Source organism: Oncorhynchus clarkii, chromosome 30 (genome assembly GCF_045791955.1).
Source record: "Oncorhynchus clarkii lewisi isolate Uvic-CL-2024 chromosome 30, UVic_Ocla_1.0, whole genome shotgun sequence".
Taxonomy (NCBI): domain Eukaryota; kingdom Metazoa; phylum Chordata; class Actinopteri; order Salmoniformes; family Salmonidae; genus Oncorhynchus; species Oncorhynchus clarkii.
This window is the reverse complement of record NC_092176.1, coordinates 9,436,845-9,449,872: the sequence shown is the minus strand read 5'-3', so window position 1 is coordinate 9,449,872 and position 13,028 is coordinate 9,436,845. Positions and strand designations below refer to the sequence as shown.

Below are 13,028 nucleotides of genomic sequence, written 5' to 3'. Positions count from 1 at the left end.
CACTGAGTGGCTGCTGCCAACACACTGACACTGACTCAACTCCAGCCACTTTAATAATGGGAATTGATGGGAAATGATGTAAATATATCACTAGCCACTTTAAACAATGCTACCTTATATAATGTTACTTACCCTACATTATTCATCTCATATGCATACGTATATACTGTACTCTATATCATCGACTGTATCCTTATGTAATACATGTATCACTAGCCACTTTAAACTATGCCACTTTGTTTACATACTCATCTCATTTGTACATACTGTACTCGATACCATCTACTGTATCTTGCCTATGCTGCTCTGTACCATCACTCATTCATATATCCTTATGTACATATTCTTTATCCCCTTACACTGTGTACAAGACAGTAGTTTTGGAATTGTTAGTTAGATTACTTGTTATTACTGCATTGTCGGAACTAGAAGCACAAGCATTTCGCTACACTCGCATTAACATCTGCTAACCATGTGTATGTGACAAATAAAATTTGAGTTGATTTGATTCTATTATTTACTTTGCATTGCTCGGAATGCGCAATAAGTAAGCATTTCACTGTTAATCTAAACCTGCTGTTAAAGCACGTGACAAATACAATTTTATGGCGCGTGTGTTTTAATATCCAGGTTATAGGTCAGAAATGGGTGGGGGGCAGTCTAGTTCACACATAGGCTTCCATAAGCTATTTTCGTTAAAGATGGGGCTGGGGGACAGGAATCATGCTCAGATGTTAAGATATGTAGTTATGACGATTCTGAAACCACTTCTCTACAGTAAGGTGAGCACTGTCCAACATGAAAATAACCACTTGTCTTTGATGACAAGCTTGGCGGTGACCCCTCCGATAACAGCAATTCAGATTCTAGGGAACCACAAACAATAACATCGTCGACGAGGGTTTGTTTTAGAGACTAACGTTACAGTACCCAAAAGGCCAAACTACAACGTTAGCTAGCCTAACGTTACTCTATACATTTAACTAGTTAGCTATTCACGTTAAGTGGCACTTTTTTCCCCTCTTCTGAATCCCTGTCGTGTTTGCCAGAATTGCGTCGCATCGATTAGCGAAAACAAATCGTAGGTCTCATTTAAGTGAACAGTCACGCAGTGCTCAGCAAAAAAAAAAAACGTAGCTAGCAGCTAATTTACATTAGTTAGCAAGCTAACAAACATCGGCAATAATGTTAAGCTTTGAAACACACATAACTTACCTGGTTATTGGTAAAGTCACGGATTGTAGTTAACGTCTTAACAAGCCAGCTGATAAAATACAGCTAACTGGAAACAAGTACAGGTAGCTAGTTAACCAGGCAGGTTGACTTGAATGCCCATTCGTTCCCCCTCGTCCACTCTCTTATGGGTAGCGTTAAATAGCTATTTATCTTCTTGACACTTGTACGACTACCCAAATCAAGCTCCGCCTGCTTACCACTCAAGCTTGTCAACAAGTAGTCCGGATAATGACTTAATTGCATCCACAAGACTTGCGTAAACAAATATGCTATTTTAATGTTGACTGTCACCAGCTTCAATTCTTGCAGCTAGCCCACTGTCGCTAGATGTCTTCAGTTCAAGCCAAGGAAACCGGCTGGGGAACATATCGAAACCGCAGTGTCGAGGTGATGATTGGATTGGTTTATAAGAAAGCCAATTACAAACTACAATGTGCTAACAGAGACCAATCAGATTGCTCAAGGCGGTGTTTTGCAGCGTTGAAAACGACTGACCCACTGGGCGTATTCGATTATGCTGAGCCGCGGGGCACCGGACATAGTCTGTCACGTCATCAGACGAAAACGCAGAGGAAGGCGCGCCCTTCTCAAATCGAACAGTCAGTCATCTGCACGGCTCGATCATTTTGTCAACAAGGCAGCGTGGTGGGTGGTCCAGAAACACACAACATATTATTATTTTTTCGATAAAATAAATGTTAGACTTTTCTAACTACTTTTCATTGGAAATGCAAATAAAGCGTTTTCATCAAAAGCAATCCATTTTGCATAGGAAACCACAGAATCCTAGTAATTACTACACGTGCTTAATTACGTCACTTTAGTTTTGAGACGACTTTGCTGTGGCTTTGAAGCGGGCACCTGGCTCACGACCGGGAGGCAGCCATTTCCAAATCGAATGCAATCAACCGATAGAAAAAAACGCCTAAACGGGCGCCCGGTGTGATTAATCGAACCTCATCACTGGGAACTAATGCCGCCTTCAAAACAACAGGAAACTCGGAAATATCCGACTTTAGTAGCCTAAGACAACGGGGAACTCTGAAAAAACTAGCTCCGCCTGGGAAAGTCGTTTTGAACGGTCAACTCAGAATTCAAAGTCAGTAACTTGGCCATCTTTCTTTTGCTCTGACTTTTCGACCTGAAGATCACTGACGTCATGATTTGACCTAGTTTTTATATGTGTTCCCAGTTGTCTTGAAAGCACCATTAGAGCTTAAATTTTGAATGGCATACTTATTTACATTTTATGCGGACTGGGGATGAGGAAAATGCGTTATCTGAAAGGGAAAGTGTCAATAACATATTCGCATGTGGATATTTGTAATAAACTACATGACCAAAAGTGTGTGGACACCTGCTCGTGGAACATCTCATTCCAAAATCATGGACATTAATATGGAATTGGTCCCCCCTTTGCTGCCATAACAGCATCCACTCTTCTGGGAAGGCATTCCAGTAGATGTTGGAACAACGCTGCAGGGCCTTGCTTCCATTCAGCCACAAGAGCTGGGCTCTGCTTGCCAGTCAAGTTCTTCCACACCGATCTCGACAAATCATTTATGTGTGGACCTCGCTTTGTGCACGGGGGCATTGTCATGCTGAAACAGGAAAGGGTCTTCCCCAAACTGTTGCCACAAGTTGAAAGCACAGAATCGTCTGGACTTTAATATAAGTGTATGCTGTAACATTAAGATTTCCCTTCACTGGAACTAAGGGGCCTGGACCGAACCAAGAAAAACAGCCCCAGACTTCCTGTTTCCATCACAACTGTCGTGATTTTTTTGTATATGGTATGCTTAATCGAATAAAAACTGTGGATGAAACGTGGTTAGTGACACTTCTCTGGGAGGCTTTTATTTCGAAACTTAAAAAATCCGTGACCCGGAAGGACTTTTTTTGTGTGTTGCTGACGAGTCGCTGGTCCATGTGTTGTGGTAGCTGACATCAAGCTAACGTTAGAAACCTATGTTTAGATAAAAATGAGTTCTCAAAAGGGCAACGCATCGCGGTCGCGAGGACAAAAGCACCAAAACACGACTGCTTACAAGAACGACAAATATGGAGCAAGTGTTCAAGTAAAGGTAGGGTCTTATGACTGGCTGGCTAACGTACATTTGGAGCCACTCTGACAAGTCAGCTACAGTATGTTCACCATTTGTATGGATACTGCTGGGCTAATTGTAGCTCTACTGTTTTAATTTTCTCTGTGTGTATATCGGATGTTATTATTGCAGATAGCAAACTCGAAGGTCCACGACGGGTTATGTCAACGCTGCAAGGAAGTTATTGAGTGGAAAGTCAAATACAACAAATACAAATCCCTTTCCCAACCTCGAACATGGTGAGTACAAGCATGCTATGCCCTTTTGTACTCGTGGACATCTAACATTTCTTTCCATTCAAAATCCTATTTTCCTTCAACCTATTAAACCTATTCCAACGTTAACCTGTATGGGGGGGGGGGGGGGGGGGAGTATAAGGTTTTCTCAAACATCTTATGTTATTGTGGAATTATACTTGCCTTCCCATCAGTACTTACCCGTTTGTGATAATGTTAAATTGTGTTTCTTTCTTTTGGTTTTGAGAAGAAACACACCAGTACACCAGACATACATCCCAGCTCAGAGTTATACAAGTAACAAAAAAAATGCCAAACAAATTAGACAGCAAGGATCTTGATCCCAGGATTGGATTCTCTGCTATTACCAAACGTAACTTGGTTTTGCATTTATCACAACTTCGACAGTTGACTTATAAGCTATCTAGCTGACAAACATTTAGTTGTGAATTCCATACTGTAACTAGATCCCCTGGCTGCACAAGTCTCGTCGTTGTGTACTTGTAAACAAACACCACGTGACTGAGGACTACCGTTAAGCATCATAATTTCAACATTCTCAAAGTTGAAATGAAGAACGCGATCTTTATCTCCTAACATCTAGCACAAGTTGACTTGAGATATTTACTTTAAAACGTAGCTACAAATATAGATGTCTATAAAACATTCCAAGAAATAGTTTAAACGGTATTGAAAAACCACCCTGTGGATATTTCCAAATACCCCGGTATATGGTAGACCGTCCAAACCTGCTACCGGTCGTCCCCGCCTCTCGCTAGCACCGCTAAGGCGACACCGTATGCTAGGTAGCTTTCTTGTATGTTGGCCCCACCTGCTGTGTAACTGAGTCATCCTAAAGACTAGCTGGCTAAGCTAACAAACAGCCCTTGCCGTCGTTAACAGAACTGCGGAAAAGCAATGCCGATATTCGGGGGCGTAGGACACCGGTGTACGGTTCTTCTTTTGGGTTTATGGCGGTTGGCGTCCAACGTTATTGTGCATTGTTGTCACCTACTGTACTGGTGGAGCGTCCCCGCCTCCTGTCTGTCCTAACTTAAGAATTGACCAATAGAGGTATAAAGAGGGGTTCCTGCAATGATGGCCGCAATTGCACCCGTCTCGATATCTCGGGGTCTGACTGTTTTTGTGCTTGCCAGTTAGCTAACAGTTCTCAGCTGTTAGCAGGCAACATTTACATTATTTATTTTTTACTGGCGATTCAAAACGGATGATTAAATTATTTTTTTTCGAGTCATTACTGAATTAATGTAACAAATCAAACTTGAAACCTAGTAAACAATTCATTTAGACCCAGCGTTTATTTAAAACATTTTTTTTCTTCTGAAATGTGTTCCGTAGACTTGGCAATTTAATTTAAGTTTTACAGTGTATATAATTTTGGTACTTACAAATTTAAATGGATTTTCCACATCCATTGAATTGGCACTGGCTGCATCCATATGCACACATCGTGCCATTGTTGATAGGTTGACTTACTTAATGTTGGGATATTGATTTTTGTCAATGCACTCCCATTACTCAAAACCCTGAAAGGAGGAATGCTAAGATGTTGTTGGCACATTGGCTTTAAATGGTCTTATTGGCCAGAGACATCAACTATCCGGTGTATATACATCATTGCGGTTGAAACCTTGCAAGGAGACTTTTGAAAATGCACAACCAACATGTAAAAACGTGTATGTATATATATATATATATATATATATAATCATTCATCCACGCAACATACGTATGAATAATTGACACAAGTAGGAGCACTACATAATTCGTGAGGGACATGTTTTTCTCTATACTTGTTTTAAATGTGGAAGACCGAGGGAAGCTTGTTGGATATTCTGTGTTTTTGTGTGTTTTAGTGTGAAATGTTCTCAGAAGACGGTGAAGGATGCATATCACGTCATTTGTAAAACCTGTGCCCTGAAGCTGGAGCTTTGTGCCAAGTGTGGGAAGAAAGAGGACATCGTAATTCCGTGAGTGTTCCTACTTCCTACGCTATGGTGTGTGTGAGTCTAAAGCCCACACACAATGGGCTAAGCTGGCAGAGGTGTTGCTTGGGAACTGTGTTGTCTGTTTCGGGTGGTGTTCAGAATGCAGCTTGTCAATCAAAGTCCAGAAAACATTCCTATAAGATAATCACAGCGTTTCAAAAACTGCTATCTACTGGAGGGAAACAAATATTGAGTGGCTGCGGATACAACTTTTCTGGACCTTCCCGAGCACTTAAGGTCCCGACTCTTCAGTGCATTTGCGGGATTCTATACTTTACGCACAGTCTCTGCTCTTAGCTACTCGTATAAAACAAGTTACTCTGGCGTATGGTGCTCATTTAATAAAGTTAGATCAATGTGCAAGATCACATAATGATAGTATTCTAAATAGCAGTACTGAATATAATAGTATTCTACTGTAAGACGAAAACACCACCTAGTTTTGGGGATTTAAGGAATATTGTGCAAATGGTTGCATTTTTGTCTCATGTGGCCAAACCTCAACGGTGCACTACTAGGCAAAATTCACTCACTGTACATAATTCAAAATAAGACTGTATAAATTCCTCAAGAAAATCTAAATTCACATCCCAGTGAAACTGACTGAGATCAAATGGTTTGTATGCAGATGCTGTATAGACGTTTCACTGGTAAAACTTGAGAGAATTGTCATTCACGATTGACAGTGAGAAATGTGAACTGAGGGAGACCACACTTTTTTTTTACATAACGTAGAGGTAAATAACTGCATGCGCAGAATGTGATCCGCACATGTGCAGAAGCTTCGGGACCTTTCACGCTCCGGAAGAATGGTACAGAAAAGTCATATCCGCAGCCAAAGTTAAACAAATCATCCAAATGTACCTTGTTCATTGTAGACTGGGGTTTGGCAACGTCACCCTGTGTCTTATTGTGATTATTTACCCATAAAGCATTGTGATTTACAGTGCTTTCGGAAAGTATTCAGACCCCTTCCCCTTTCACACATTTTGTTACATTACAGCCTTATTCTAAAATTTAATAAATAAATAATCCCTCAATTTACACCCAATACCCCATAATGACAGCGAATTTATAAAATAGAAAACATAAATAGCTTATTTACATAAGTATTCAGATCTTTTGCTTTGAGACTCAATTGAGCTCAGGTGCATCCTGTTTTCATTGATCATCATTGATGTTTCTACAACTTGGAGTCCACCTGTGGTAAATTCAATTGATTGGACATGATTTGGAAAGGCAAACTGAGCAATCGGGAGGGAATGGCCTTGGTCAGGGAGGTGACCAAGAACCTGACAGTCACACTGACCGAGCTCCAGTGTTCCTCTGTGGAGATCCAGAACCTAACACGACGACAACCAGCTCTGCAGCACTAACAATCAGGACTTTATGTTAGAGTGGCCAGACGGAAGCCACTCTTCAGTAAAAGGCACATGACAGCCCGCTTGGAGTTTGGCAAAAGGCAACTAAAGACTCTGACCATGAGAAACAAGATTTCTGGTCTGATGAAACCAAGATTGTAATCTTTGGTCTGAATGCCAAGCGCCAATGCCAAGCGCCACGTCTGGAGAAGACCTAGCACCATCCCTACGGTAAAGCATGGTGGTGGCAGCATCATGCTGAGATGTTTTTCAGCAGCAGAGATTGGGAGACTAGTCAGGATCGAGGGAAAGATGAGCACAATGCCAAGACAACACCGCAGTGGCTTCCGGACAAGTCTCTGAATGTCCTTGAGTGGCCCAGCCATAGCCAGGACTTGAACCCGATCAAACATCTCTAGAGAAACCTTAAAATATCTGTGCAGCGATGCTACCCATCCAACCTGACAGTGCTTGAGAGGATTGTCAGAGAAGAATGGGAGAAACTCTCCAAATACAGGTGTGGCAAGCGTGTAGTGTCATACTCAAGAAGACTCAAGGCTGTAATCGCTGCCAAAGGTGCTTCAACAATATACTGAGTAAAGGGTCTGAATACTTATGTAAATGTGATATTTCTGGGGTTAAAAATAAATACAAATTTGCCATTTCAAAACCTGTCATTATGGGTTATTGTGTCCATTTTTATCATCCTTTAAACTACTACTACTAGTTTGATGGTTGTAGCCATCAATTATCCCATTAACAATCACCCATATTAGCAAACTTATTTCATTTCAAATTTCTCTAGTTTAGGCTACTTATCGTATTGAACGATATCCGAAAAATGCCTGTGATAAGTGGTCGGTATCGTCCCAGCGCTACCACACACCTCTCAAGTGTGCACAGTGAGCGTCTTGTCGCACGAGGTGCTCAAGTTCAGAATGGCCGTCCGTCAAAACCCATACAGAGCTGTGAAGCGCTGAGCCAGAGCTCTGACTTCATGTATAGCATGTTACTGTACAGGCACGGCGTTCAAATTTAGGCTTTTATTGTCAAAATCTGCCATTTGCAACCTGAATACAGGTATGTAATGGATTTTAAACAATGTTCTTTATATTACACCACAAATACAGTTGTAACATTACTCTCCATGTGTTTGATACATAATCATGCATTCTCTGATTGCTTTAAAATACATTTGTAGCAGACAAATGTAAGTTGTTTGTATCCCATTTTGAACTCTAGCTATTAAAAAGCTTGGAGTAACTATCCAAAATGTAAAAAGTGTTACAACTATCCAGTCCTCCCTACTTCTATTTCAATCGGCTTAAATCTCTGAAGAACCTACAAAAAACCTAGGTCGACATTCCAAAAGTGTGTTGTTGTGCACTAGTAGTTTCAGGCCATAAAAATCAAAGGGTTCCATTTGTATTTTTTTTTGTTTTTAATTCAAATTCCTCCCAAAGGGTTAACACACAGAAGCAGGAAGAGGAGGAATACACCAATCAAAAGATGACCGGACGTACTCGGAGGAAGGAGGACTTCAATGAGCTTGATGATGACTTTGGTGACTTGGGCAGTGATGATGATGACTTTGCCAGTGACTCGGGTCCTGAGAAGGCAGGAAGCAGCAAGGCCCTTGTCCCTAATGTGGCACATGTTACTTTCAAAGACTAAAGACTGCTAAACCAGGATGATCCTAAATGTACCTCCTATCCATTTTATTAATATACTTATCCTCTGATTATACATACTTTTGCTAAGAAGACTCATCACTAGATTTATTCACTCTAAAATACAATAGCCAACTTGTGTTGGGACGTTAAATGGACAAACCCCACTTTCAATGAACTGTTTTGTAGTAAATCCTATGAGAGCAATTTTTGTCATGCTTTGATGGGTTTAAGGAAGCATTATCTTGTTTTGTTTGTGAAGGAATATTCACAAGCACTACTGGATTGAAGTCATTATTGTGCCCCAGCAGCTGTTTTTGAACTTTTCCAGATACAGAAATACACACGTATGTACACATCTGCCAAAATATACATTTTGAGAAAATAGTGATTATTTGTATTTATTCTGACAATGTATTTTGAGTAATATGCATTATTTCAGCTGAATGCTTTCCTCTGTAGGCCATAGTGGAACATCTTCTCTCAGATTTCTCCCTTTTTAGAGCTACAAGTAGACCATAGTCTTTATGGTGAGTCGCACTAACTTGTTACCACACTATTAACATAATTAATTGATGATCTCAGTGGGTTTTATTTAGTGCCTTTGGTAATGCCAGTTTTGTTCTGCTTATTCAAACACATGATCTAAAGTCCAACGACCTTAGTGCTCCTCCTGACTTAAAGGAATAGTTTACCCAAATAACAAAACAAAATGTGTTTCCTTACTTTGAAGGCGTAGTCTGTCATGCATAGATTGCTTAAAGATACTACAATGATTAGTCTGTAGATGCTGCCTCAAATGTCCAGAGTGCACGCTTTGCTACTTTCGAAAAATGTCTTAATTATTTAGATGCAGATATCAAAAGTATGCCAAACATATAGGGCTCCCGAGTGGAGCAGCGGTCTAAGGCTCTGAATCTCAGTGCTAGAGGCATCACTACAGACCCTGGTTCGATTCCAGGCTGTGTCAAACCCGGCCGTGATTGGGAGTCCCATAAGGTGGCGCACAATTGGCCCAGCATCGTCCGGGTTAGGGCTTGGCCGGGGTAGGCTGTCATTGTAAATAAGAATTTGCTCTTAACTGACTTGCCAAGTTAAATTGAATAAAAAAATATACCTTTTTTCTATTAATTGAATTTCAAGAAGATCCTAAACATAATAAACTTTGGGCCAAACTCGCATGGAATGCCCCCCCGAGATTAAGACAAGTGTATCAATCATATTTCCTTTCTGCGTGAGGTGATCTGCGTCTTTCTATCAACTGGAACGTCTGTGGTTTAGGGCTGAAGCTGCGCCTGTTTGAAATTGTCTGGATTACGACATAGAAGTTGCTTAATACAATTGTCTTCAGGTTTATTTCATTTGAAGATGTTAGCTAATTTACTTGGCCTATTGGGACATTATATAAAGCACTATTAATCATTCGTATCCTAACAATCTCTTGATAGTTTCAACCATATTTTGAAGCAATACATTAGGCCTATTTTTAAAATATATATTTTTTTTACAAACACGAGTAAAACAACGTTAGATTTTAGGTTATGATGTGGTTAGTCATATGAACTTGTGATATCCTTCTGAAACTAAGTGGCTACCATTGTGGTGTTTTTGAAATTAAGGAGTAGGCCTTTAATAAAAATGTTTTACCATTTTCAACGGGGTATTCAGTATTTTTTTGACCCAAACCATTTGATCCCCTTATAAGCCATTGGAAAAGCTCCTTGGTGTTTGTGGTATATTAACTCCTAGTATTGCACACAGCTGGAATCCACCATGCAAGTTATTTGTTAAGCAAACTACACTGAACAAAAATGTAAACGCAACATGGTCCCATGTTTCATAAGCTGAAATAAAAGATCCCAGAGAAGTTTAATACGCACAAAAAGCTTTTTTCTCTATTTTTTTGCACAAATCTATTTATATTCCTATTGGTGATCATTTTCTCCTTTGCTGAGATAATCTATCCACCTGACAGATGTGGTATATCAAGAAGCATGATCATTACACAGGTGCACCTTGTGCTGGGGACAATAAACGGTCACTCTAAAATATGCAGTTTTGTCATGCTACACAATGCCACAGATGTCTCAAGTTTTGAGGGAGCATGCAATTGGCATGCTGACTGGAGGAATGTCCACCAGAGAGCTGTTGCCAGAGAATGTTAATTTCTCTACCATAAGCCGCCTCCAATGTCATTTTAGAGAATTTGGCAGTACTTCCAACCGGCCTCACAACTGCAGACCACGTGTAACCACACCAGGCCAGGACCTCCACATCCGGCTTCATCCCCTGCAGGATCGTCTGAGACCAGACACCCAGATAGTTGATGAAACTTTGTTTGCACATCCAAAGAATGTCTGTACAAACTGTCAGAAACCATCTCAGGGAAGCTCATCTGGTCTCGACTGCATTTCGGCATTGTAACCAACTTCAGGGGCAAATGCTCAACTTCGAAGACCACTGGCACGCTGGAGAAGTGTGTTCTTCACAGGCGAATCCCGGATTCAACTGTTTACCTGTAGAATTTTCACTCTCAAAATCACCCTTTTTTTTAATAGAAAAAATACAAATGTGTTTAAGTCCAAACAATGCTTCAACCACATCAATCTTATTGGGTGGGCCTGGCTCCCCAGTGGGTGGGACTGTGTTCACCCAGGCCTGTGTGTGTATACGCCCCTAATGCAAACAGCACATGATGACAATTGTGCATCACAAATAGCCAGTGCTGTTTGTAGACATCTGTTTTGGACAGTTTACCTCTCCTGGCATGAAAAATAATTGCCACTTTTTGCAATGTAAAAATTATAATAAAAACAAAGTTCATTCGAGTTGCCTCTTAGTTAATTCTCCTGCCCTCACAAAAAAACTGGAAAAAGTAGATTTTCAGCCCGGGTCTAATATTCTAAGAGTTGATTCTGGTTGGGCAGGCCCGGTTTATGGTTTGTGCAACATTGTAACCTATGTTTGAGACCATTTCCTGGCCGTGGCTGTGTGAGAAGCGTGCAAGTATTTCTCTCATAACTACAATGAGATTAACTTTCTATGATCTCTCTATCCTGATAGACATGAGTCTGCAACTCTCATCTCTCCAGCGGTGCACTTCATCATTTATTTCCTTATGGAATCATAGCCGCGCAAATGGTTCTTAATGAACTGCAGCACCCCTGATAAATGTAAATACATTTGCCAAAGTTATAGAATAACCGCTGTCTGTTCAGAAATACATTAAATCGTTCAGAATAGCCTACTACGCCATGAGAATGCCTATAATATAGCCACAGAGGATCAATAGTTTATTTTAAAAAATAGCTTAGCTGTGGATCGTAGCCCAATAACAAGGCATAGCCAATAGTCGGGACGTGCGGCTACTATGTCAGTAAAAAGGGAAAACAAGTCGAGGGAAAATAGTTTGGAAAGCAAATGGTTCCTGCTGAAAACAAAAGAGCAACATATTTGATCAACTTCCAAATTATGTTTTACAAAAGAGTGAGAGGCTTTTGGCACGAGCGCATTGGCCATCACCAGCAAGCTGCTCATCATTGGGTGAGTCAGTGAAATTTGAAAGCATTTTTATTACTATAATTTCCTCCACATATTGTAGCCTACAATACTGTATGTCTCCACACGCCTAGGCCATTGATGGATTCCAGACAAGGCCATCATCGTAAATAAGAGTTTGTTCGTAACTGACTTGCATAGTTAAATAAAAGTTTTTAAAATGATTGATATTTTGTGAGGTATATTTAACGATTTTGCCAAAGTCTCCAGTCATGTGACATTATTTAGAATTGCATGAAATGCTTTTTCAAAAGGACATGTGCTTACTTTTTGTTACGGCACCTCCCGATTTACAAATTAAGCACTGCAAATAGCCTACTGCTTACTAACCAACACGTCGGACTAAACTTTTTCAATACTTGGTTTACCTACAGTTTGTTAGCTTGATTTAGCATAGCATGGTAGATATCATACGGTGAAATGTCTTTCCTAACCTACCGGTTACCAATGTGATTATTCTGTGAGCTGCTGCTCCATGCCAAAACCAGTTGAGCGCTGCACACTCTTGCTGCCTGCAGATGTTATTCTGTTGAAACTAGGCTGTGTGGCGTGCATGTGAATATATTTTGCGATTGTGTAGGCTACGTTGTGCATGATTTCTCTATTGTATTACATAATTAATAAATCGTATACCTCCACTACACTAGCGTGATACGCACCAGTAGGGATTAATATGTAATACCCACTGAAAAACAAACGAGGGTATACATAGTATACCTGCCTACTCTCCTACATGAGTGCGCTGGTATTACGGTTGCTGTCCTTTCAGAATCACGGAAGGCCGAAAGGTTCACCATTGCGCAAACATGTCTATAATAGATATAAAGACTTAGGATATTGTTTCAATAAAGCA

The 13,028-nt window shown here is 40.4% G+C and overlaps 2 protein-coding genes across 6 annotated transcripts in view; one reads left to right on the top strand and one right to left on the bottom strand.

The window, feature by feature from the left end:
• The window catches only part of LOC139389280 (alpha/beta hydrolase domain-containing protein 17B-like), a 27,198-nt gene extending 22,820 nt beyond the window's left edge, over nucleotides 1-4,378 (bottom strand). The window contains exon 1 of one of the 5 annotated variants that reach the window (XM_071135864.1): nucleotides 4,327-4,378. The gene's annotated coding sequence lies outside the window, so the exon portion shown is untranslated. Of the gene's footprint in view, nucleotides 1-1,215; nucleotides 1,582-3,778; nucleotides 3,935-4,326 lie in introns of those variants that run through there. The other 4 variants (XM_071135863.1, XM_071135865.1, XM_071135862.1 and 1 more) reach the window with 4 other exon arrangements.
• Nucleotides 1,705-13,028, top strand: LOC139389281 (uncharacterized protein C9orf85 homolog). The gene is made up of 4 exons (XM_071135867.1): nucleotides 1,705-3,320; nucleotides 3,474-3,580; nucleotides 5,455-5,568; nucleotides 8,411-13,028. The coding sequence occupies exons 1-4, from the start codon at nucleotides 3,219-3,221 to the stop codon at nucleotides 8,619-8,621; spliced, it is 534 nt and encodes a 177-aa protein (XP_070991968.1). The 5' UTR covers nucleotides 1,705-3,218; the 3' UTR covers nucleotides 8,622-13,028.